Source organism: Pelophylax lessonae (genome assembly GCF_965119305.1).
Source record: "Pelophylax lessonae genome assembly, chromosome: 4".
Classification (NCBI taxonomy): domain Eukaryota; kingdom Metazoa; phylum Chordata; class Amphibia; order Anura; family Ranidae; genus Pelophylax; species Pelophylax lessonae.
The window spans coordinates 176,807,999-176,834,992 of NC_138771.1; the positions used below are offsets into that span (position 1 = coordinate 176,807,999).

General features: G+C 42.7%; 1 protein-coding gene across 2 annotated transcripts in view; it reads right to left on the reverse strand.

Annotated features, from left to right (window-relative positions):
• Positions 1 to 2,379: 2,379 nt before the first annotated feature.
• The window catches only part of SEPHS1 (selenophosphate synthetase 1), a 118,157-nt gene continuing 93,542 nt past the window's right edge, over positions 2,380 to 26,994 (reverse strand). For both annotated transcript variants that reach the window (XM_082257138.1, XM_082257137.1), the window contains exons 6-9: positions 22,542 to 22,632; positions 15,577 to 15,676; positions 8,421 to 8,633; positions 2,380 to 3,791 (exon numbers count right to left, since the gene is read on the reverse strand). In XM_082257138.1, coding sequence (XP_082113264.1) covers positions 3,577 to 3,791; positions 8,421 to 8,633; positions 15,577 to 15,676; positions 22,542 to 22,632 — 619 coding nt within the window. In that variant the 3' untranslated portion in view covers positions 2,380 to 3,576. The remainder of the gene's footprint in view (positions 3,792 to 8,420; positions 8,634 to 15,576; positions 15,677 to 22,541; positions 22,633 to 26,994) is intronic.

Here is a 26,994-nt window from a genome sequence, read left to right on the forward strand (position 1 = left end):
ATTTTTAAGTGCAACTCCAGCCAACAAATAATTTTTAAGTTTTGGATAACATAGTGTTGGAAGACGCAACATGATTAACATCAGACATTAATGATTTTTTCTCTCTGGTTATCACAGAGCCATATGGCCTGCTAGAGGTCATGTTGAAGCACCAGGCGAATCAGTTTACAGCAGGGTGTTTGTAACAAGGGGTTGCAAATGGGAATTCCTCTCCTGAAGGATGTTCTCGCATAGGCCTTTAGGAAGGATTCGCGTAATGTATAATCCCTGTTCTTTTGTTTCATATGCTGTGTATTACTATCCATTGTTTTTATGTAAATGTGCTACTTTCTTTGTAATTAAACAAGACCTTTGAATATATGAGCATTGTGGGGTTTTTTTTTTTTATAGCGAATATTGGTATCACCACCATTAATATTATAAGAGCTTTGATAGACTAGCTAACTACAGGAACAGGACAAGATAATACATATTTATAATTTAAATAGGGGGTGGTTTTGGATTTCCCCTATTTATTTCACATTGGGATGGGTTAACATCCCTCTAACATTTGTTTTGCAGTCTGTGGTCCTGGTCAGAAGATTGAACTGTGACAGCTGGATTTTGAAAATTTTGGGTTGTTGTTGTTCCCTTCCTAGGGGTAGATTTCCTCTCACTTCCCGTTTGCTCTCAGCAGACCAGAATGTATGCAAAATAAGGATTCAACATATTGTGATACCATAAAACCCAATAATTTAAGAAAGTATTGCACTCAAATGATAAAAACTTGTAACCTGCATGTAGCACGTATCTGGTATCAGAGATATTAGTGTTCAGCTGCATCACTTATTAAGAATCACCAGCGCAGATTTAAGTTTAAGTTTCTTTTATTCATTTTTCCTGGAAGAATGGTCAAACATTCCCATAGACACACTTCTAAATCTTGTGGACAGCCTTACCAGAAGAGTTAAAGCTGTTATAGCTGCAAAGGATGGGCAAACTCAATATTGAACCCATGGACTGAGACTGGTATTCCTTTAAAGTTCATGTGCATTCAAAGGCAGGCATCCTGATACTTTTGGTACTATAGTGTGTGTGTGCCCTTTTTTTCTTTTGTATAAGTGCATGAGGGGCTTAGAGAGCTAGGTGTGGAGAAACCGCAGTACAATGCTATTCCCAATGAATGGTTTTGTAGAGGGGGCATGCCAGCAGAAGTCTGATCATTGGAGGACAGGCAGGCGTACTCCCAGCACAGCCAGATAATTAACCATGCGGTAATGGATGTGCTGTCATGGCTAGTGTGGTCAGTTTGAAACAGAAAAGCAGGAACACAAAAGGAAGCAGTACAAATGGAACAGGATACTTTTTTTTTTTTTTAAACACAAGTACATGGTGCAACAGGCACATATCAGGGATATGAAATGGTAGAGTAAAATATTCTTTAAGGAGGTGGTTCTGATTCTTTGGAAACACAGCTATTTAAAAAAAATAACATATTCTGTATGTCAAGTAGATTGGCATGTTATACCTTTTATATAATGAAAGTTCATACAATCCAATGACAAACTGTCTTAACACACATTCAATGTGTTACTTGCAACAAAAAGAACAAATGCTGTTTTAAGACTCAGTGAATAGTATTTAGATCATATCTGTTGTATCCCCACTATTACTCCTTCAATTGTAGGACTTACATTGCAGCATATGATATATATAATGGTGAAGCAATATTAGCCTGAAGGCTAGGTTCACACTGTTGCATTTTGTGTGGCTCATGTTTGAATGGGCACATCAGCCCATTAATTTGAAAGGGATGCTGTGCGCCTATGTGAAAAAGCAGGGAAAAGGTCCCGACACCTTTTAAAAATCACAGCTGCACCTGAATACATGCTGAATTTTAAGATGTGTGCCAGTGGCATTACAAATTAATTGCAACCCACGAGTCTGCAAAAGAACAGCATGTTTTGGCTGTGGGTGTGAGAACGTGCGATTTACACTCTGTCCCACCCCCCTAACAGTGTAAACCTAATGTTAAAGAGCTAGGAGCAAATGACATATAGCATGACTGAGAAAACGGGGCCAATTTTATTTATACTGGAGGATACTTAATGTAAAAATCAGCATGTGAATAAGGAATAATCCCCAAAAAGCACATCACTTAAAAAAAAAAAAAGTAAATACCACATTCATATGTGCACAAAAATATATTTGACACAGAAATTGTAATGCATACATTTTAAGTTCGCACTTGCACTACATTGTGAACTAAATGAATATAATGAATGTATTTATCTTCTAGTGAACCAGTGAATCTAGTGATAGTATCTGATGCAGAAATTGAAAACTCCAGGTTGATTTGGTAGCAAGAAAAGAAAAAACACTCAAGTTGTACAAGAGCAATAAAAAAAATTAAATATTTATTTGAATAACAAGTTTGGAGTTGAAGCTGCAATGTTGGCAATGTCAATTTTTGTTTTATTAGATCACAAACTCATGCACCAAAATTGGAAAGGAAAGAGCTACCAACTACTTAACAGCTGCTGATTTATAAAGGAAAAAATATAAAGGCATGTAATCACTATACAAAATATAAAAATGTATGAAACACTACCAACCACAGAACAGAAAAGTTATTGATTATACTTAAAAACGGTTTTGTATTTACGTGTGCGCACATATTTACTGAACTGAAGTGACGTAGGCAACTTTTAACTTTGTTTGCAGGTGGTCTGCAATTATATTGTACTTTTAACACATCTAACCACACTGCAAGAGATTTGCATGTGCTACTAATATGAAAGTAGATTTGTTAATAATATGGTAAATATTAGATTTAGAGAAAACAAATCTTCTTAAACAGAAGTGCTTTAAGCATAACGTGTACACCTTGCACCCATCAATGTAATAGAAATATATTTAGCATTGACAAGGTGGAGGAGTTCACTAAACAATGTATATAGAAGTCAAGGAGGGCACAGGGCTATAAAGGGCTCTAGCCTTAACAAGCCTAAACTGCGAGAAAAAAAAAAAAAAAAAAGCAATCAAACATGCACCCTCCGGCCACAATCCACAACCCATTTATTTATTGCCTCTCCATAATTATTTGAAGGGCATCCAACATCGTCAGACCAATAATGATAAATACACATATATAAATGAAGACACTAACTTCTTGTTTGACACTACTAATGGCAATGTCTGTGCTGGGTGAAAGCACCTTTAAAAAAAGAGCCTATGCGGCAAGAGATAAGTGTCTATAGATTCAAAATGAATCAACTGTATCGGATAACAATTCGTCAACTTAGAAGCTGCCTTAAGATTAGGTGCATCTTCAGTTAATGTAACAGGAAGTAGGGAAAAACCAACATAAAAAAAAAAAAAAAAAAGGAAAAAAAAAAAAAAAAAAAAAAAAAAGGCAATGAATTTTTACTTCTTAAGTCATACCCATCCTGTACTGGACCCAAGGCCAAGAAATAGGCAGACACAATGATATATATTTATATATATATACTTTTTTTTTACAATTATTTAAATTGTATGATGGTAAAGAATAGGGTCTATTTAAAAACAAAACAAAAAAAGCTAGGTAAGCCTTAATTAAGAAGTGGCACCAGGAGTTGGGTTAACATTTTGAGTAGCCACTTGAGGAGCAACTTCAATGATTCGTGGCTTGTCTATGATTCTGGCAGTACGGTTGCCCTTTTCTACAATGCCAATAATCCATGCTTGGTGACCTTCTCCATACTTGGGGGATTTAATCTCAGCACAGAAGCGTGCAGCCTGTTCTCGTGGCAAACAAATCAAAAGACCTCCTGTAAAAGAATGCATAACAGAAACATGAAAACAGGGTTACATTTGGAAATGCTTTATTTTAGTGTTCAAAGCGGAGGGAAAAATAAAAAAGAATGCTGCATATAAAAGCAATAAAACACAGAGATGCATCCTCTCCCCTTTAATATGGTCAGCCAAGCTTTAAGATACATTTTGTGTATTAAAAACACTAAGACACTGTAATTAGAAAATGTTTTTAGGAATTTGCATTATTCCATATCTTTTTATTTAATTTGGTAAAGTGGTTGACAGCTGAATTCCACCGAAATATTGATATGGGACTATTCCAATGGGCTTTTGTTAGCATCAGATTGGTTTCTATATCCCTATACAAGCCAATGTGAATGCATAAAGCAGCTTAAAACATATTGATACAGCTTACAAAGAGGTCAAATGCACATAGCAAGTAACACTGGATAATCTCAAAAGCATCTAAAATTGATCTCAAATGCAAGCTAAATATTCCTAAAAGCACATTACTTTAGCCCAGCGGAACAAGTCCTTAGTCTGGTTACTAGGCTCTTGACATATATGGCAACTGAGGCTCTACGTGAAGAAGATGCTCTAACAAGCATAGTTCTCTGGGAAACAGACATTCAAGCCTTTCTAAAAGAAATACGTAGGCTCATACATCCACTGAAACCTTTTTATATAGCTGCCGTTCGTGATAAATTGAAATGTCCACGAGGAAATCTTAGTTCATATTTTCAACATAAAGATTTAAAAAAACTCATGAAAGAACAATGTGCTAATATGTGATGAGAACATGCCAAAAGGAATGAATCGTCATAGTAAGATTAACACTTTGAATTCAGGTAATTGTACATTGCTCAAAAAATTAAAGGAACACTTTAAAAACATCATGCTGGATATCTATACTGATATGGACTTGGTAATGAGTTAGGAATGAAAGGATGCCTTATCGTTTGATGGAAATTATCAACATACAGAGGGGGCTGAATTCAAAGACACCCCGAAAATCAAAGTGAAAAAATTATGCAGCAGGCTAGTCCATTTTGCTGAAATTTCATTGCAGCAACTCAAAATGGTGCTTAGTAGTCTTTATGGCCTCAACATGCTTGTATGCATGCCTGACCACATTGGGCAATGCTTCTGAGAGGATGGATAGTGTCATGGGGCATTTCCTCCCAGATCTGGAGCAGGGCATCACTGAGCTCCTGAACAGACTGAGGTGCAACCTGGCAGCGTCGGATGGACCACAAATAAAATGTCCCTGGGGTTCTATTGGATTTAGGTCAGGCGAGCGTGGGGGCCATTCAATGGTATCAATTCCTTCATCCTCCAGGAACTGGCTGCATACTCTCATCATATGAGGCCGGGCATGGTCTTGCACCAGAAGGAACCCAGGACCCACTGCACCAGCATAGGGTCTTACAATGGGTCCAAGGATTTCATCCCGATACCTAATGGTAGTCAGGGTGCCATTGTCTAGCCTGTAGAGGTCTGTGCAACCCTCCATAGATATGCCCCCTCAGACCCACCACCAAACTGGTCATGCTTAACGATGTTACAGGCAGCATAACATTCTCCAAGGCTTCTCCAGACCCTTTCACGTCACTTGTGCTCAGGGTGAACCTGCTCTCATCTGTGAAAAGCACAGGGCGCCATTGGCGGACCTACCAATTCTGGTGTTCAATGGCAAATGCCAATCGAGCTCCACAGTGCCGGGCAGTGAGCACAGTGTCCATTGGAGGATGTCGGGCCCTCAGGCCACCCTCATGAAGTCTGTTTCTGATTGTTTGGTCAGAGACATTCACACCAGTGGCCTGCTGGAGGTCATTTTGTAGGGCTCTGGCAGTGCTTATCTTGTTTCTCCTTGCACAAAGGAGCAGATACTGGTCCTGCTGATGATTTAGGGACCTTCTACAGCCCTGTCCAGTTCTCCTAGAGCAGTGGTTCTCAACTCCGGTCCTCGGGACCCACTAACAGGCCAGGTTTGCAAGATAACTGAAATACATCACAGGTGATATATTTTGCTGCTCAGTGATTGCAGTAATCTGGTCTGCATCTCCCCATGGTTATACTTAAAATCAGGCCTGCTAGTTGGTCGTGAGGACCAGAGTTGAGAACCACTGTCCTAGAATAACTGCCTGTCTCCTGGAATCTAATTCATGCTCTTAAGACTGTGCTGGGAGACACAGCAAACTTTCTGGCAATGGCACATATTGATGTGCCATCATGGAGGAGTTGGACTGCCTGGGTAAACTCTAAAGGGTCTAGTTATCGCCTCATGCTACCAGTGGTAACACTGACCCTAGCCACATGCAAAACTAGTGAAAAACAGTCAGAAAAGAGGAGTAGGGAAAAAAAGGTCAGTGACCTCTACCTGTAAAACTATTGCCATTTTGGAGGTTGTCTTATTGTTGCCCATTTAGTGCACCTTTTAATTTCATTACCCCAAAGCAGCTGAAACTGATTACCATAAAGAATAAAAATAATCAACGCAATCCCTATCTAAATATACAAGTGATGAGCACAAAGCTGCAAGCAATCAGTGCCAAACACAAAACACCTGAGATAATGAATAAAAAATATTGCTGCGCTAAGTGAATGAAAATCAATGACAAATAATCGCTTGGTGAAAAATGATAAATAATGGTAAATAATGTGACCATAAACTCATGTGACCCCGCTGACGAAGTCGATGACGCAACGCGTACGGGGGAGGAGCCTGCGCATCATTACGCTGATCCCGGAGGTACCAGGAAGTGTCTGAATGCCGAGATAGCTTGCACTGCTTAAGTGCTATACAATGTAAGTGCGATTTCAGCATATGTAATAAATAGCCTTTTACTGAGACAGAGAGCACTAGATTTCCTTTTTATTTCTTCATCGATGCCGTATACAACTTGAATGATTGTTTGGAGGCGGTGGCAGGAGGGCTTACCAGGCGACTGTGATTTTACCCTATGCGTATTTAGGCTCTCATGAGTCTTTCCTTGAGGTGAGCTGCTAATCTTACCATTGTCACGTGGATCACTTGGAGTGAAGCATGCAGCACTTTAATCACAGATGAAGATTCATTTATTTATTTATTATTGTGTCACTTTAGTTGCACTGTGAATTGGGACTTATCTGTCACAGTAATATTGTGTCACTCTACTTGCACTGTGTATTGGGACTTTCAATATCACCAATTTTTTTGATTCAATATTTATTATTGTTTATCACAGTATTTGAGTTTATGGTCACATTATTTACCATTATTTATCATTTTTCACCAAGCGATTATTTGTCATTGATTTTCATTCACTTAGCGAAACTGATTACCAAACCTCTCTGCTACTTAACTGACCAGATCAATATCCCAGCAGTTTAATTGATTTGATGCTATACTCCGATTGAAAAGTGTTCCTCTTTTTGAGCAGTGTATTTTTTTTAAATAGAACATTCATACTCTTTTTGGCACTAATCAATAAGCTAAATTGCTGTAATCCACATAAGAAATACAAATTTGACTACATGCAAAATAAAAAAAAAAAAAAAAAAAAAACACATGTTCACTTTAACAACTTTAATACAGGGCAATTTCACCCCCTTCCTGCCCAGGCCAATTTTCAGCATTTAGCGCTGTTGCATTTTGAATGACAATTGCGCGGTCATGCAACACTGTACCTACACCAAATGTATGTATTTTTTTTCCCCCACAAATAGAGCTTTCTTTTGGTGGTATTTGATCACCACATGTTTTTTTCTTTTTTGCTAAACAAATAAAAAAAAGACCGAAAAGTTTGAAAAAAAAAAAAAAAAAAGTTTTTTTGTTTAGGTTATACAATTTTGTAAATAAATACGTTTTTTCCTGCACTGATGAGACTGCACTGACAGGCACTGATGAGGAGGCACTGATGGGTGGCACTGATATGCAGCATTGGTGGGCACTGATAGGCGGCACTGCTGGGCACGGATAGGCGGCACTGCTGGGCACTGATAGGTGGCACTGACGGGTGGCACTGATGGGCAATAATGGGCACTGGTGGGCGGCACTGATAGATGGCAATGATGGGCACTGGCGGGCAGCACTGATGGGGAGGGCACTGGGGGGCATCCCTGGGGTCATGGGTGGGCATCCCTGGTGGTTCTAGTGGCACCCCCCCACCCTGAGGGTCTGCACTGGTAATCAATGATCCGATTACCAGTGCAGACCCCCCCCCCCCGTCAGGAGAGCTGCAGATCGGAGCTCCTTTACTTGTGCCTGTCAGGCACGTACTGAGGAAAGCCGATCAACGGCTCTTCCTGTTTACTATGTGACCAGTCGTGATTGGACACGGCTGGTCACATGGTAAAAAGCCTACGTCAGTAGGCTCTTTACCGAGATCGAAGATGCGGTGAGTCAGACTGACACGCCGCATCACTGATCGCCGCTCTGCGCGCCCCGCATTATCCTGCCGCCGTCATATGATGTCCGGTCAGGACAATGCAACCACTTTCCAGCCGTCATTTGCCTATAGGGCAGGCGGGAATGGTTTAAAATGAAATAAAGCTCACGGAGGAACAACATATTAGCATACCATGGTGTGTAAATAAAACATAAGATAGCAGTTAAGCCAGTGGTATAGTAATAATTTTTTAACACTTATAGTAAAACTCACCTGAGGTTTCAGGACAAGAGCCATGCATAAGACCAAACATATTCCCACATGCCTTGCTGACAGCGGCCATCTTAGCTAGTACAGGCAGATTATGAATTACAAAGGAAACTTCATTTCGTTGCTGTTTAGCCAAGTTTTGTGCATGTCCTAAAATTCCAAACCCTGTTATGTCTGTAGCTGCATGTGCATTAAATGTGTGCATAAGGCCGGCAGCTGGAACAAGAAAGAGTACAAATATATTATAATCATTTAAGTTTCTTGAAATCTATGCATCTCATAGATAGCTAGATACACATACGTAAAATGATAGGCAGGCCAGAAAGCACAATATAGCAAATTGTGTATCGGGTAACTTGCTCTTGGGATCTGTCTATACAAGTACAAAACTATAAAAACAAAATTGGAACACTGCTGGTGTTTTTACTAGACCTACATTACCAACTGTGATGTCCTAAAATATTAACTGTGCTGATAATCGACATCCACAGTCTTGTTTTTTTTATCTCTTGCTGTTCATTATTTTCTGACTGAGGTTTAGATTGAATAAAATAATATACAACTGCTACAGTTGATAATTAACCCTTTTTATGCCTAAGCCTGAAAAAAATGGATTTTGGTACTTATCGTAAAATCCATTTCTCTGAGTTCATCGATGGACACATCGCTCCATAAATCATAACTAGTGGGTTATATTGCCTCCTCCAGGAGTAGGACTAGGCAGAACAAAAAACACCTGGCTACACCCATGGGCCATCCTCAGCTGGTATATAACCCCCCTCTGCTCTAGGAAATCAGTTTAGTAGCAAGCAGTATTAGAAGTATCAGAACTCCTTTGAAGGGTGGGTGCTGTGTCTGTCGAACTCCGAGAAATGGATTTTACGGTAAGTACAAAAATCACATTTTCTCTTTCGTTCATCGAAGGACACAGCGCTCCATAAATCATAACTAGCGGGACGTCCAAAAGCAGTGAGGTGAAAAAGAGAGAAAAAGAGAGGTGGGGAAAATAACCCAAGAGCCCTTAACCAGGACACAGGAGCCTTAACCGGGTCACAGGAGCCCCGTCTGAAAAAGAAAGGTTTAAAGAAAAGCACCCCTCAAGAGGAAACAGCCCCTTTTAAACGGCAACCAAGGAAAAAAAAATCTGCGCTTACACCAAAGAAAAAAAAAGCAGCAGCCTAAGTACAAGACAAACACAATAACAAACCAGAATCTCAAAACAGTTGCGCTATATAATGTGATAGAAATGAAAAAATTTATTAAATCATTAATAAAATAAATGTCCATAATGTGATAATTAACATCAATGTGAAAAAAAATCCATATCAATGTGTATCAAGAAAAAACACCAGTGATTTTATCCAAAACATGTAGATTGGCCAGGATGCAGCTGTGCAATTCTCCTGTAATAAGAAAGCCTTCACTGCACTAAACTGCCTCATACCAGAAATTTGTGACCTTCAAGGTCGTCAACACTTGTGGGATAACCCAGCCAAGGCCTCTGGGGCAGGAAGCGTCGCAAAATGTATGGATCCAAAAAGGTAATTTAGCACCACGTAATCACCATGACTACCATCACTCCCCATGAAAGAAAAAATAGTCATTCATAGTGTAAACTGTATCAATTTATTAGTAAGGAAAATAAATGCACTTACAGCAATCCAGATAAAAAGCACAAAAATATATAGCCAGCCGGCTAATCTAGCATCGCCCGTCCTTCCAGGGTATCATGTGGCAACGTCAGCACGTAGTAAGCCGACGTGTTTTGTCACAAATGACTTAGCCAGACTAAGAAAAAATGGCCACCGTCGGCTACAAACCCTGAAGCATGCTGCCATGAGCTTTCCTGCACCCTCTACAAAGGGACCCTCCTTGAAGGTAGGACACACATTTAGGGGAGACTCTGCTGCGCACTCTGCACTGGGACCCCCCTGCACTATACCCACACTGCAAACATTAGGGCATGCACCTAGGGGTCTCCCTCCAGACTACCAGGGTGGGACACACACTATCCCAGGACCCTTACAGAGTGGGGATCGGGGGGGGGGGGATTTTGGGGGATGGGGGAGACCCCGGGGGTCTCTGCTGCATTCTCTGCCCTGGGATCCCCACCAGACTCTAGGCCCAGACAGGGGGGAATGCGAGAGGGGGAAGCCCAGCTCATTGAGGGATTTAAGGATGGGAGGAGGGAACCAGCAGGCAGGTCTGACCGTCCCTGGAGGTTACCCGCGTCCATCCCAAAGGAAACCACCAAAAGGGGAGAGGGGGGATTGTACTTACCCTTCCATGGTGCGGGTAACGCTCCAGACAGAACTTCTCGCCACCGAAGTAGAGGAGCTGTCAGCCAAGGGACCGCTGCGACTCAGACCCAAGCCCGGTCCTATGCTACCCTACGAGACGTTTAACTCGCGGGCCAGCCTCTGTCTGTGAGACTATGTCACAGCCGACCTAGCGTGTAGCTGTGGTCTGCATGCCCTCGCTGGCTGGGCTGGCAAGGACCACTGAATCAGCCCGTAAGTTGATTGTAGATCTCCCGAGAGAAAAAACAAAAAAGATGTAAGGAAGGAGGAAATTGCTAGGAACAGAGATCCCAGCAGGGAGCCTAGGTCCTTACTCCTGACTAGGCAGATTAAAACTGATTACCTAGAGCAGAAAGGGGGATTATATACCAGCTGAGGACAGCCCATGAGCGTATCCAGGTGTTTTTTGTTCTGCCTATTCTTACTCCTGGAGGAGGCAATATAACCCACTAGTTATTATTTATGGAGCGTCCGTCAATGAACGAAAGAAAAAATACACTTTCATGAAAAAAAAAAAACCAGTAAAGTTAGGCCAATTTTTTTGTATAATGTGAAAGATGATGTTACGCTGAGTAAATAGATACCTAACATGTCATGCTTTAAAATTGCACACACTCGTGGAATGGTGACAAACTAAAATACTTCAAAACCTCCATAGATGACGCTTTAAAAATTTCTAACAGTTACCGGTTTAGAGTTACAGAGGAGGTCTTGTGCTAGAATTATTACTCTCGCTCTAACGATCAGGGCCATACCTCACGTGTGTGGTTTGAACACTGTTTACATTTGCAGGCACGACTTATGTATGTGTTTGCTTCTGCGCACGAGCAAGTTTTTTTTTTTTTTTTTTTTTACTCTGTACCTTTTACCACTGTTTAACATCCCTTGTGACAGTAATAGGCAGTGACAGGTACACTTTATGGAGGGATCTGGGGTATTTGCACTTAAAAGCATTTAAAACGCCAAGTCTTTTTTTTTTTTAAATCTGGCGCCTTTAAGGCTCCAGTACCTGGAAGTGATGTCATGACATTGTTTCTGGGTTCCTATATTGGAGACTCGATCAATGCTGAATCTGGGTTTGTTTGGGACTCTGGCCAGCTGGCGGACATGCCGGCTGGTCACTCGGGTCACCCGGCGGAGACCCAGACAAAACGGCGAGAGGGGCACCTCCTCCTGCTGCTTGCGATAACAGCCGTGCAGCTGCATCGGTTGTTATCACAAGAAAGCCGACTGTCTGCTCAAAAAACGGAGGCAGGCATCACCCCAGTATAATCCCTTGAAGCCGAAGGACGCATGAAAGGAGCCTGAAAGTGCTAGAGAATTACTTAACTAGAATGGTCCATCATTCAAGTCGAGCAAGGGCACTAAAAGTTGTTAAACTTTATACCTGTCAGCAATTTTTTTTTTGTATAGTTGAGTGACAGAGTCACTTTAAGGGTTCATGTGCACCAGGAGCAGAAAAAAATGCTAGAACCACTGGCAGAAAAAGCAGAACAATGCTCATGGTAGCTCATATTGCACAACTATTCAGGAGAGTTTAGGGGCGTTTGCAAGCATTTTTTTCCCCAAAACATTCCCCTCTGCTCATTTTGTACTCTCGAAAATGAAAATGCTCCTAACCCCCACGTTTAGAATCATTTATGAGCATTAAGCGTTTTTTTTTCCAGGCTCTCGAAAAGACAATCCAGAAGGTTTGTTTTTTTCCTGCCTCTAAACGCTGAGTTCCCACTGTGTGCAGACACAGCTCACAGCAGGGGTCCGGTGCGTCCCTGTTCTCTGTTTTAGGGACGAATCAGGCCCGAATTTTTGCCTGAATTCGGACCTGAAACTGAGTCAAAGACGCACAGGATCCTTGTGCAATGCGCTCCGCAGCCGCCCTGGAGATGTAAACAGGCTCCATTGAGAGACAGTCAGTCTTCTGTCACGCAATTTGGATGCGGGTAAACCCGCATCCAATTGGCATCAGTGTGAACCCAGTCTGCAATATGCCTCTAAACATCCTAATGTACATGGACACATAGGATAACATAGAGCTGCTTCTACAGACATGGTAAAAATATCCGCAACTCCTGTTGAAGCAGCGTTTTTTTTTTCCCCCAGGCCCAGTGTGCATGGACCCTATGTTGCTTATTTTAAAACAGCTGATAGGGGTAGAAGTGATGTATTTTCTTTTTCAGGTAGATCTGGAAAACATAACTGCTGCTACACACAGTAACCAATTAATAAAATGTTACAGCCATATACATGGTTATGAGATTTCAGGGCATTTCCCTGACAGCACAAAGCAAGGAATATTGCTAAATATACACTTCTAATTAAGCTGTACAGAAATAACACGATGCTAGGAGATAAAAACAGGCTTTCATGCACATTTGTTGGTGCAGAGAAACTAGGTGAAAAGTCTGCCTTAAAGATCATGCAATATTAACTTGGTAATGACAGACTAACCTCTGCCTTACTTTTATAGACTTCACATACTGAAAACATCTAGTTTGCTATACCTCTAGTTTATTTTGAGAGATAAGCATTGTTGCATAATGTATACAGTGATAAATGAATGTTTATTTTATAATCTCAATTAAAACTGCATAAAAAAGATACAGAGAACAGATGTGAAACAACAGTAACCATTGTGTGTCTTTGGGCATTTCAAGAGCTCTGAGGGGAATCAGTAATCTAAAAGATATTTCCAGTCTCTATTTTTCCAAGGTAAGGCTGGCGGCAAAAACATCTGCTCAGTATATTTACTGTACTCACAAAACAATCTTGGATGTATATGTCATTAATGATCAACAGAAAAACTGTGCAGGCAATTGAACACCATTTCATGTCAATGGCTTGCCACTTGTACAAGAGTTAGATGGAAATATTAAAAGACTAAGAAAATAGCATGTGTTGTTTTGGGGCAAATATTGAAAACACTGATCTTCAGTATGAGGCTAATCGTCATCCCTCAACTCACTCCCAAGTCCAACACCTTGTGCAACACTGCTGTGTTAACAGAAAATAACGTTCTGTGAAAAAACAAATGCAAGAGTGTAATGAGCAAGGATCGACGTACTGGCTCTCTGTTTCTCAGTGTGCACCAGCAGCCATGTATTGAGTGCAACTTATTGGTGTGAAAGAGCTGTGAAGTCTCTATTTGTGGTCCCTTTGAATTCAATTTCACTACTAGGAGGTGTCTGGAAGAAAAACAGCCAATAATCAACACAGCAAGTGCCTTTCTGTTTCTGTGTGTACCTGTGTAAGAGTATTTGTGTGTACAGTACCAGGAGCCCCAGTCTGTGTGTGCCAACAGCCCTAGTGTGTACCTGTATGTGCTAGCAGGACTAGAGCATCTTTGTAGGTATCTTGATGACACTATGAATTAGTTACATATCTGTAGTTTTCAGGGCATGTCAACATCAATAGGAACTGTCTTCCCAGTAGCTGCCCCTAAAAATTTTAACAAGCCAGGGGACAATGTCCCAGGGTTGGAACATGATCTAGAGAGGGAAAGGGTTTTAGGGCCAATCTGGGTAATGCCAACAAATGAGCAAATTTTAAGTGATAGCAACTGACTGTGAACCCCAGAGAATCTGTTAGCTGACACTGGAAGCTCCAAATTAATGTTTTAGTCAATGCCTGGAGGTACAATTTAGGACTAGCTGGTAGGAGGGTAAAGAAAACTTGGCAAGAGAAACACACAGGCTCTCTTTTCTGACCCCTTTTTTAATCTGCCATTTGCCTAACTGCCATGCTCTGTAATCTTTACTTATCTGGAACAGGCCTGGAACAAATGAAATCAAGGCAAAATCTGAACGTCAGATACACCTTTTTTTATTGGCTTTAGTACTTGTTTCAGTCATTAAAAAAGACGATCAGCATGACAGCTAGGAACTAGCATTTTCAGAAGGGAAGGCTGGAATTGGTAGCCTCCATGTTTTTCAAAGCAGAGGTTTCTTTGGGTAAAATCCTGACATGGATATCAAACAAGCTGTAAAAAACATTGTCGACTGCAGTTCTTATTCCAACCTAGTCCACGATAAGATTAAGGTACAGTTTTATTATGCCATGTAACAAGCTTAAAGGTCACATAATATTCAGATGTTATTGCAAGCAAGAATGTCATAACATGATTTAATATTTAAACCACTACATAAACATCCATTTTACAGACCCCATAATCTTAGCTTGCTTGCAAAAATAGTGTAAAGTACACAAAATATAAAACATAAAACACAAAGAGACACTCCGGATACAGCAATTTAGTATAATTGCAGTGGTCCGGAGTGCATCCAACTCTATGCTACTTTCTTTTAGAAGTGAAATTTTTAATAGAAAGTGCTAACGCTTTACAACACTGTTTTCTTATAATCATGCATAATATTTGCTTTTAAGGGAAGAGGTCAAGGTAGAAATTTTGGAAGCTGCCACTGCCAGTTTGTTTTTGAAGGTACTACTGAAAGGTTTGTTATCCTCCTTCTGTCACTACTTGGCAAGCCATTGACCTACATAAACAATGTACATGCCAATTCACCCATTATGTACATGCTTGATTTGGGTCATTCACTCAGTAAGTTGTGAAAGAAATGGATAAAAGCTCCAGGGCAAGTAACCTTAAAAAAACCCTGGCTTTCTAGATTTCTATCCTGAGAGGTTCAGGAAAAAAGAGCAGCAGAAAAGATTCTTGCATTCCCCCAAAACCAATACTCAACTGGAAAAGCCCTTGCCGAAACGGTTCAGGTTGTGTATATAAAGAGAAAAGGAAGAGTAATAATGAAGTTTAATAGCAAGAAATACAAAGCTCCACACATAAAACAGCAGCAAAAACAAATAGCTTTTACTATTGAAACAGACTGAAGAGCAATTTTCAGTACCAGTTCGGTTTAGTCGAGCCATGTTCATCATTGCCTCCTGGTACGCCAACTCCACATCTTCCTGGGTCACCACCAATTTTATTTTATTCCATTTTTCTGGCTGGTGGTGTTAAAGAACATAGTCAAATATTACACAGTAAACTGCAAACATAGTTTTTTTTATTTATTGGGCATGGTATTAACGAGTAAATGCATTTTAATTTAGAAAGAACTTGCATATTAAGGTTTGAGATCAATTTTTTTGCCAAAAAAAAATTGAAACAAAAAGGATAACTGTCCTTTTCTGTAACTTTAAAGTAGAATTCCAGGATAAACCTAGCTAAACCGTTGTTGGTGCTCCTCTCCCCTGCAGCCTTTGCTGGCAGACACAGGGGAGCCGGATCACGTGACCAAACCAGAGCGACCTGAAAATAAGTATACAGAAATCTTACATAAGTTGGTTAGGAGTGTTAGAAGGGGAGCATTTTAAAGATAACTAATCACCACTCCTGGGCATTGCCAGCCGTTGTCCAGCATTCTCTCCTCCCTTCATCCGGCACTGGCTGACACACAGAAGATCATGTGACTGGAGCGGCCTGAAGATGGGTAAATACACATATATCTTTCTTACACAGGTAAGTCAGAATAGGTGCTAGGAAGGGGGGGGGGGGGGGGTCATTGTAAAGATTTGATAGGGTTATCCTGGAATTTTATTTTAAATCAAACCTCTGAAGGTGGGAGCTGTAGCTGATTTTTTTTCAAATTTAGGTAGATTTAATAGGGTTATCCTGGAATTTTATTTTAAATCAAACCTCTGAAGATAGGAGCTGTAGCTGATTTTTTTTCCACATTTTTCTTCACATTTAGGTTTATACAAAGACCACAAATTCTGATCGGACTCAGACAGAAGTTCTGCTTACTCTGACACTAAACCTTGTCCCCGGACCTTTGTTCTGGACAGCATGGGCTGAGACGCAAGATGGGGCAGAAATTAAGCCTTTTCTAGAAATCATATACTCTCTCCAGTCTTTAAAAGGATTACACGTCCCAGGTGGCTCCACTGTTAACACTGTCTCTATGCTACACATCACAGCAAACAGTCCTATGCTCTTTCCAGTTTCCCTACATCAACAGTGCATTCATTAAGTATTCAAACTCCCTTCACTTTTTTCAGTTTTATCGTGTTGCAGCCTGATACTACCGTTGTTTAAATTCATTTTTTTTCTCATTAAACCTCCACTCCGTACCCCATAATGACAAAAGCAAAGACAGAATTCTAAAAATGTCTAAATTTATTAAAAATAAAAAAACTGAAATATCACCATGTCATAAGCATTCAAATCCTTTGCAACAACAATTGAAATTTAGCTCAGGTGCCTCCCATTTCTCTTGATTATTGCAGAGCTGTTTCTACAGCTTTATCGGAGTCCACTTGTGGTAAATTACATTTATTGTAGGGATGCACCGAATAATGTTCGGCCGAAAATAGAAAAAATGGCACTTTCGGTGTTCGGCCGAATAAGTCAAAAGGCCGAATAATTTTGTGCCGAATAATAGGGCTGAACGATAGTCGATATGATATCGACTATCGTTCTGTGGCCTAGGCGATATTCATATCGCCGAGGTCACGATATTTACATAGGCAGGGGGAAGGGACTCGGAGGAGGACAGGAGGACTCACAGACTTCCGTGAAGCCGGGACACTTCAGCGGTGAGCATACATACATTACTCACTCGTGCACTGCAGCCCGCCCCACACATTCAGTGAGTCTTACTCTCCTCCCTAGTTTTTTCAATGGCACATTCAGGAAGCCAATCACGCCGTGATAAGCTGCACAGCGAACCAATCACGCGTGCCTGCACACCTGATTGGTTCCGCTGTGCCGCTACTCACGGCGTGATTGGCTGCAGTGCACGAGTGAGTAATGTATGTATGCGGCTGTGCTCCTTTCCAGGCTACTACTAGTCCACCTCCAGCCTCCTACTACCACCACTATGAGAGACTGTCTGTCACTGTATAATCTGATCGAGTCCACACTGACACTGACTGACTGTCACTGAGTAATTGATGTTACCACATTAACCCTGACCTGCCCAGTGCCCTGTATCTGCAATTAAAATTTACAAGGCTGCCTGCATGCTTCCTGATTTCCATTCCCAGCATCCTTCCCAATCCCTACAGTGTCACTAACATTAACCCTATGGTACAAGGCTGCAGTGTGCACTGAATCCCATTCCCTACAGTAACATTTAGGGAGAGAGAGAGACATGAGAGGACAAGAGAGAGAGAGAGAGAGAGAGAGAGAGAGAGAGACATGAGAGGACAAGAGAGAGAGAGAGAGAGTGAGAGGACAAGAGAGAGAGAGAGAGACACGAGAGGACAAGAGAGAGGACAAAAAATTGGCAAAATAAATGGAAAAAATGCAAAACACCGCGTTCGGTATTCGGCCTTCAGCCAAGAATTTCATTTCGGTGCATCCCTAATTTATTGGACATGATTTGGAAAGGCACACACCTTTCTATAAAACCCCTCACAGCTGACAATGCATACTGTATCAGTGCAAAAGTCAAGAGGTCAAAAAGACGCTGCCTGCAGAGCTCAGAGACAAGAATATTGCAGGGCACAGATCGGGGGAATGCTACAAAAAAACTCTGCAGCACAAAAAGGTTTCAAAGAGCACAGTGGCCTTCATAATTCTCAAATGGTAGAAGTTTGACACAACTAGGACTCTTCCAAGAGCTGGTCACCCAACCAAACTGAGCAAATGGGGGAGAAAGGCCTTAGTAAGAGAGGTGACCAAGAACCCAATAGTCACTCTGACTGAGCTCCAGGAGATCCTGTGTGGAGATGGGACAAAGTTCCAGAAGGACAACCATCACTGCAGCCCTCCGCCGATCTGGGCTTTATGGCAGAGTGGCTAGATGGAAGCCTCTCCTCAGTTCAAAACACATGAAAGCCAGCTTGGAGGTTGCAAAAACTTTTGAAATGAGGAAACAGTTACATTTCAAGTGTTGTTGCAAAGGGTCTGAATACTTATGCCATTGTGATATTTCTGTTTTTTATTTTTATTAAATTCATAGACCTTTCTAAAGATCTTTTTTCACTTTGTCCTTATGGAGTACTGTGTTTAGAAAAAAAAAAAAAAATGAATATAAAGATGAATTCTAACTTTCGTTTCACTAGAACTGAATGGGATTGATCATACCTCTGTAAAATGTTGCTCTGTTGTCTGCAGATCCCCTGATATGCTGGGTTTAGCTTTGGCTTTGTGTCATGTGACACTCTGTATATTCTGCTAATAGACTCTGTCCCTTTCACAGCCACTTCCTGCAGCAGCTAGAGTCTGTAACACTTCCTTTTGTATTCTTTCAGACTCTGCAAATTATGTAACTTTCTTCCCGCCCGGTCCAAACATCCCAAGTACCCCGTTTACAGATCACAGCATTATTCAGGAAGGAATCCAATAATATACACAGGCTGTTCTGAAGGATTGAATGGATGACATATATAATTCAATCCCGCCCAGTAAAATATGCCGACCAGTGTAGACAGGGAGAGTTCCACTCCTCAGATCCCGCCCTTCCATAGCCCTGCTCTCTGTAAAGTAATTAATTTACATATGAAGGAAACCCCTTAATAATAACCTCCCATAGCCCTTCCTAAGTAGTCTTGCAGTAAGCCGTTATTCTTTGGCAAGCTGCAAGACAGGAATGACACAGGAGAAGGTGTGATACATTTAAACTAGAGCTGCACGATTAATTGTATTAGAATCGCGATCTCGATACACCCCCCCCGTACATTCTCAATCCAGAAGGTTTACGATTCTCAGTGTTATGCGTCCATGACACAAACAGGTTCAGCCTGCATGCCAGAGACTTGGGATGTCTAGCTGACACACGGGCGATATCGCAGCTGTCTGTGTCAGAGCTGAGCTGACAGAACAGAGCCGATGCTTCCTGTATAGTTCCCGCTCCGTTCCGTCACAGGCGGAGTGATCTCAAATGCACTCCGCCTGTGAAAGGAAACCGGGGAGAGCTGAGCTACAGGAAGCATCGGCTCTGCGCCGCTCCTCACACTTCGCCAGCAGTACCCGCAGCACTACCCACCACCAACAGTACTCGCAGCTAGTAATCAACGGATATCTGTTTTTCGTTGCCAATACCGATACCAATATTTTGTCCACTGCATATCGGTATCGGCCGATATTTTCGTACATTTAAAAACATTTTTTTTTTCATCACTTGGCAGGTACTCTTGTGGAGGGATCTGGGGGTCTAAAAGACCCCAAACCCCTCCTCTCTGCACTTAAAAGCATTTAAAAACGCCAAATTTGGCTGTTTTGAATGCTGTCATGGTTTTGAATCTGGCACCGAGTACCCGGAAGTGATGTCATGACATCACTTCCGGGTTTTTACATGGAGACCCAATCAGAGACGAATGCGGCTTTGATCGGGTCTTTGGCGGTCCTGCAGGCTGATTGCCCGGGTCTCCCAGTGGAACGGGAGCGGAAGGCAGCGGGAGGGGGGGAACGTCCCCTCCCACTCCTTGTAATGACAGCTGAGCGGCTTCTCAGCCGCATTGGTTGCCATTACAAGACAGCCGACCGTCGGCTATGGACGCCGGTACCAGGGTGATGCCTCTAGCTGCAGGCATATATCGGTCACTGATATATCGGGGAAAGTGCAGATAGGCCCTCGATATATCGGCTTTGCCGATAATCGGTCGATCACGACTCGCAGCACTACCTACCACCAACAGTACCCACAGCACTATCCACCACCAACAGTACCCGCAGCATTACCCACCACCAACAGTATCCACAGCATTACCCACCACCAACAGTATCCGCAGCACTACCCACCACCAACAGTACACACAGCAGTAACCACAGCAGTACCCACCACCAACAGTACCCACAGCAGTACTCACCACCAACAGTATCCGCAGCAGTACCCACCAGCCAGCAGTACCCACAGAAGTACTCACCAGCCAGCAGTACCTGCCAGACAGCAGTACCCAGGGGTAATCCATGACGGGGGGGGGGCCTAGTCACAGCTTTATTGCAAATGGTTAGTAAAAACATTATATATTATATATAAATATATATATATATATATATATATATATATATATATATATATATATACATATACACACACACACACACACACACACACACACGTGTGTATATATATCTTTAAAATAAAAAAAGATTGAGAATCGTGATCTTGATTCTAACCAAAAAAAAAAAACAAATCAAGATTCTCATTTTTGCCAGAATCGTGCAGCTCTAATTTACACTTTCCACCTACAGTATCCCCAGGACCCACCCACATCAACTCCCAGGACTGGTATAAATTACTTCATAGCCCGCCCTGAAGCTATAGAGGTTTAAAGGATCATGATAAATTTAGTATCAGAACTGGCAAAGGAAGGAAACAAAGTCAGAGAACTTTAAAATCCAGCCAGGAGGAGGAATGACATCACAGACATAGAAGCCTTCTGTATACAGCTAAAGGGGGTATGTTACACTCAAACTGACAGTGGGGTTGTGATTCAATTACACGCACAATGCATCTGTTTTTTTTTTGGGGGTGGAAAAGTTGGAGTTCTTCTTTAAACAAATGTAGTATCAGGCCACAACATAACAAAATTGAAAAAAGTGAAGGGGGAATCTGAATAATTTATGAATGCACTGAAGAAATAACATGAAGACAAACCTAAACTGGCCATTTACTTTTGTATCCACATTTACTCAGTCTAACGATTTGAGCTTATTACCTGTTTAGGTGCTTGTGAAAGACACAATTTATCTATTAGCAGAACATGCACTGTGATTTTTCATTTTCCATGGCAGATGTCTGTTACCCTTTTAGAGGATGCTTGGAATTTCTTTTTTCGCCAGACAGTTTATTACTCTCTGTATTTCCCGTTGGTACAAGCTTCACTGAGTGATGTACAGAAAGTTATGGTCTTTATATCAGGAACAAAATAACATTTTTTATTAAAATAAATGTATTAAAAAAGTATGTTCTGAGATTCTGCTTTTAAGAATCAACAGCCTTTTAACCTTTCTAGTTGGTGCTAAATCAAACCAGGTTTGTAAAGTAGCTAGAAGCATCTAAGCAGCAACACCCTTTTGTTATTTGTAGGACTTTAAAGTAACTAATTCTTGTTTCAAGTGATAATACATTTTATTAAAGCGGAGTTCCACCCAAAAGTGGAACTTCTGCTCATCTGCTTCCTCCCCCCCCCCCCCCGGTGCCACATTTGGCACCTTTCAGGGGGTGAGGTACCTGTTTTTGACAGGTACCCTTCCCCACTTCCGAGAGACAGCACCACGGCGCTGTCCCTCAGAAGAGAAGTTCTGTCCCCTTTCTCCTTCCCCCGCCACTGAGCCAATGAGAAGGTGCAGCGTGCTTCGCACATGCGCAGTAGGGAACCGGCGGGGTAAGCCGAAAGGCTTCATTGCCAGTTTCCCTTATAGCCTTATAGTGAATGGCGGCGGCAGCACCCGGCACAAAGCGGGCTCCCTGGGACATCGCGGGCTCCCTGGATAGGTAGGTGTCTATATATTAAAAGTAATTTAATATATCGATCAATCTCATTAAATATCATTATATATATAGATCATTAAAAACATGTTTTTTTTCAACAGCTGGACAACACCTTTAATGTGTCAATACAGGAACTCTTTAGAACAATAAAAAAAAAAAAAGTGCAGCTTAATATATAGCCCACTTGTTATCTTATTAAAACAAAGTGCCACAACTACCTCTTTGAAGCACTTGGATAACACAAAGATGAGCATATACATAAATAATAAAAAAGGGAGAAGGATGGGACACAATTTCTTGTAAATCTACAAACAGGCTTCACACTGGACAATTCATAATATTAAAAGAATAGCAAATCAAACTAAAAGGAACAGAAAATTGTTGAAAAGAAGTTGACACTATTCTATAGTATGCAGCAGTATACTTACAATATCCAGCCACTGATGAACTGCTACTGCAACTTGAGTTCCCAAAGGTTTTGTGAGCACAAGTACATCTCCTGGCACAGCATTGTCTGGCCTGTGCACATACAAAATTACTATTTACATCAAATATTCAATATGTTGGTCATGTTAAAAGGTAAACATTTTTCATAACTTGTACTAGATATCGTTTTCCAGACCAAAGAATGCCAAAGCAAAAACTTATGGAAATTTTTTTCAGGACTTTTTACATTCACCTGGGGACTGGTCGTCTCATACTGTTAATTGGAAAAAAAAAAGTAAAAGCAGAGGGAGGTGCTTTACAAATGTGCTCTGCCAGCTCTGGTACTCTAAAGTAGAATGAAGGAATTCATGTTTTATGCTTAAAGTGGTATTCTAAATAACCCAAAACAAAAACGTATTATATTGCACCTCGACAATTCTTAGATCTGGTGGCTGCATTTGTTTTCCTTTTCAGGCTTTTTTCCTTTATTTTCACCTGTAAGTCTGTTAATTTCAACTTCCTTTAACAGACTAAGCTGTACAGACAAAGTAGCAGTTAGAGGGTTGAGAGAAACCATTTACCACAGACAGGGATGCTTACAATTGTCCGCTTTTATTTAAAACTTTAATTTCAAAAGGGAAAAAATTGGATTTTTGTCTTACCGTAAAATCCATTTCTCTGATGTTCATTGGTGGACACAGCTCTTCATCTTCTTGACCATAGGGTTATACGGCTTTCTACAGGAGTCGGGCACTAGGCAGAGAAAAACCTTGAACACACCTATGGGGCAGTCCCTGGGGGTATAGTCCCACTTCCTGCTTTAGGTATTCAGTTTTGTAACAAGCAGTGTCAGAAGGAAAAAAAACACAACTCTATAAAGGGGTGGGTGCTGTGTTCGTCAATGAACATCAGAGAAATGCATTTTAAGGTAAGACAAAAATCCCACTTCTCTTTCGTTCATTGACAGACATGGCTCTTCATCTTCTTGACCGTAGGGACGTCCCAAAGCAGTGTCAAACATGAGGTGTGGGAACAGCAGAAAAAACAAACTTCCCCAAGGCTAAACAAAGCCAACCAAGGTAACCTGGAGCTCAACTGTCAACAACTGGAGCTCACCTGAAAAAACCCCCTTAAAGAGGACAAGTTCGCTCAACAGCAGCCTGCAAAACTTTGCGGCCAAAAGAAGCATCTGCAGATGCCAACACATCCACTTTATAAAACTTTGTGAATGGGTGCGCAGACGACCAGGTAGCCACCTGCAAACTTGCATCACTGAAGCCTGATGATGGAAGGCCCAGGAGGCACTAAGCGCCAGAGTAGTAGGGATAGACCGATATGGTTTTTTCAGGGCCGATACCGATACTGATATTTTGGTCACAACATATCGGTATCGGCCGATATGGGCCGATATTTTGTACATTTAAAGTTTTTAAAAATAAAGACAAATCTGGTACTGAACATGTTAATTTTTGTTTTATGCTTAATGGCTGGCTTGTTGGCACCCTGTGGTGGGTGGCTGGCTGGCTGGAACCTGTGGTGGGTGGCTGGCACCCTGTGGTGGGTGGCTGGCGGGCACAGGGGCTGTTGGTGGCTGGCTGGTACAGGGCCTGTGGGCGGCTGGCTGTCTGGCACCCTATCTGTGGGTGGCTGGTTGTCTGGCACCCTATCTGTGGGTGGGTGGCTGGCTGTCTGGCACCCTGTGGTGGGTGGCACAGGGGCTGTGGGTGGCTGGCTGGTACAGGGCCTGTGGGTGGCTGGTACAGTGCCTGTGGCTGGCTGGTACAGTGCCTGTGGCTGGCTGGTACAGGGCCTGTGGCTGGCTGGCTGGTACAGGGCCTGTGGCTGGCTGGCTGGTACAGGACCTGTGGCTGGCTGGTACAGGGCCTGTGGCTGGCTGGCTGGTACAGGGCCTGTGGTTGGCAGGCTGATACAGGGCCTGTGGCTGGCTGATACAGGGCCTGTGGCTGGCTGGCTGATACAGGGCCTGTGGCTGGCTGGCTGATACAGGGCCTGTGGCTGGCTGGCTGATACAGGGCCTGTGGCTGGCTGGCTGATACAGGGCCTGTGGCTGGCTGGCTGATACAGGGCCTGTGGCTGGCTGGCTGATACAGGGCCTGTGGCTGGCTGGCTGATACAGGGCCTGTGGCTGGCTGGCTGATACAGGGCCTGTGGCTGGCTGGCTGATACAGGGCCTGTGGCTGGCTGGCTGATACAGGGCCCGTGGCTGGCTGGCTGATACAGGGCCCGTGGCTGGCTGGCTGGTACAGGGCCCGTGGCTGGCTGGCTGGTACAGGGCCCGTGGCTGGCTGGCTGGTACAGGGCCCGTGGCTGGCTGGCTGGTACAGGGCCCGTGGCTGGCTGGCTGGTACAGGGCCCGTGGCTGGCTGGCTGGTACAGGGCCCGTGGCTGGCTGGCTGGTACAGGGCCCGTGGCTGGCTGGCTGGTACAGGGCCTGTGGATGTGGGTGGCTGGCTGGCACCGGGCTGCTGTGGGTGGGTGTATGGCTGATACACTCCAGCGAGACTAGTCACGACTGCAGACGAGGCTGTCCAGGCAAGGGAGGCGGCCTAAGAAGGCAGAACGACGTCACAAAAATATCGGCAATATCAGCCATTTCCGGGGCCGATACCAATATATCGGGGAAAGTGCACATCGGCCCCCGATGTATCGGCCTATTATCCCTACCGAGTAGAGTGTGCCTTGACAGGGAAAGAAGGAACCCGACCCTTAATAAAATAAGCCTGAACCACAGTCTGTCTGTTCCACCTGGAAATGGTCGCAGCAGAAGCAACCAACCCCCTTGCGAGGTCCATCCGTGTGGACAAATAGTGAGTTTGATTTCCTAAAAGATTCCGTAGCTGGCAGATACACCTTTATTGCCCGAACCACATCCTTAGGATGCTTAGGCTTGGGACACAGGGAGGACAACACAATGTCTTCATTCAGATGAAAGTCAGAGACAACCTTCAGAAGGAAAGACGGACATGGACACAGAACCACCCGGTAAGGTGAGCGACAAGACGCCGCCAGTTCAGACACCTTGCGCGCCGAAGTAATGGCCACCTTTTGAGACTACGTAGGCAGTGGAATCTCCCGAATATTTTCAAAGGGAGGCTTCTGTAGAACTGACAACACCAAATTGGAGGTCCCACGTCGGTAATGGAGACTGCACTCGAGGAACCAAGTGTCCCACACGCTGGAGAAAAGTACGCACCAAGGAGTATATGGACAATGGGCATTGAAAAAAAAACCTGCCAAGGCCGAGGCCTGGCCCTTGATGGTACTCAAGGCCAGGCGCTGCACAACCCCTTGTTGGAGGAAAGCCAAGATCCGAGCCACCGAAAAGGAACGAGGGTGAACCCGGAGGGATTCACACCACGCAATGTACGTCTTCCAGGTACGATGGTAGATCTTCCTAGAAGTAGATTTTCTAGCTTTTAACAGCGTAGGAATCGCCTACGCTGGTAAAAGCTAGGGGAGGCAGATAAGCCTCTGTAAATAATCAAGTCGCGCTAATCCTTCATATGTAGACAATATTAATGTCCATAATAAAGTCCAAAATTGATGAAAATAAACAGTGATGTGTAGAACCAATGATTTCAATCCAGGCTCCCAATGGTAATGTGCTTACCAAAAAGTTAAACAAATAAAGCAAGGAATCCAAACCAAGATCTTGACAGCTTGACTGTAGATACCATTGGTTGAACTCACACAGAGTAAATAATGTGGAATCATGAAATTAAAAAAGAAAAAAACGCCATAGCCTAAAACTTAGCATAAAAATTAGAAGCAATCATATAAACCACAAATGACAGACTGACGTCATCCCCTTGAGCGTCCAGGAAGTGCGGACGTGCGCAGCCGTCCGGCCGGCGGCATACGCAAGCGATACTTTATTTCCTGCATGTGAGTTTGTTACCTTTTTTACCAATAAATAAGTCTTTACGATTTTACACTATGGCGTCTCTTTTCCCTTTATGGTGGGGATATCCATTGGGGCTTGTTTTCTGGAGTACTTCGTTTGGAGCCTGTGTAAAGCCCCGTACACACGAGTAAAAATTTGGCCGGGAATTTTCGTCCGACGAACGATCTGCCGATTTTCGGCTTGTTAGTATGGTGCTTCCGACAACCGACTTTTCGGCCAAAAAAATCCTGGTGTGCAGGCTATATAATTTTTGTCGACCATCAAAACACGTCCGATTTTCGTCTCATTAGTACATATTTCGATGGGGAAAAATCTTATGAGCAAGACTAGGCATGCTCAGAGATGAAAGAACACATACAAAGCAATCCAACACATGACATCACTTCTGAAGTAGAATTCTGTCGTACGGGAAAATTCGTGTGCAGTCTAGAGCACATTCCAACCAACAGACACCACTCTGGACAAGACGGACAACCGGTCGGCGGAAATTCGTTGCGTGTGTACGAGGCTTTACTCTCCCAACTTCAGAT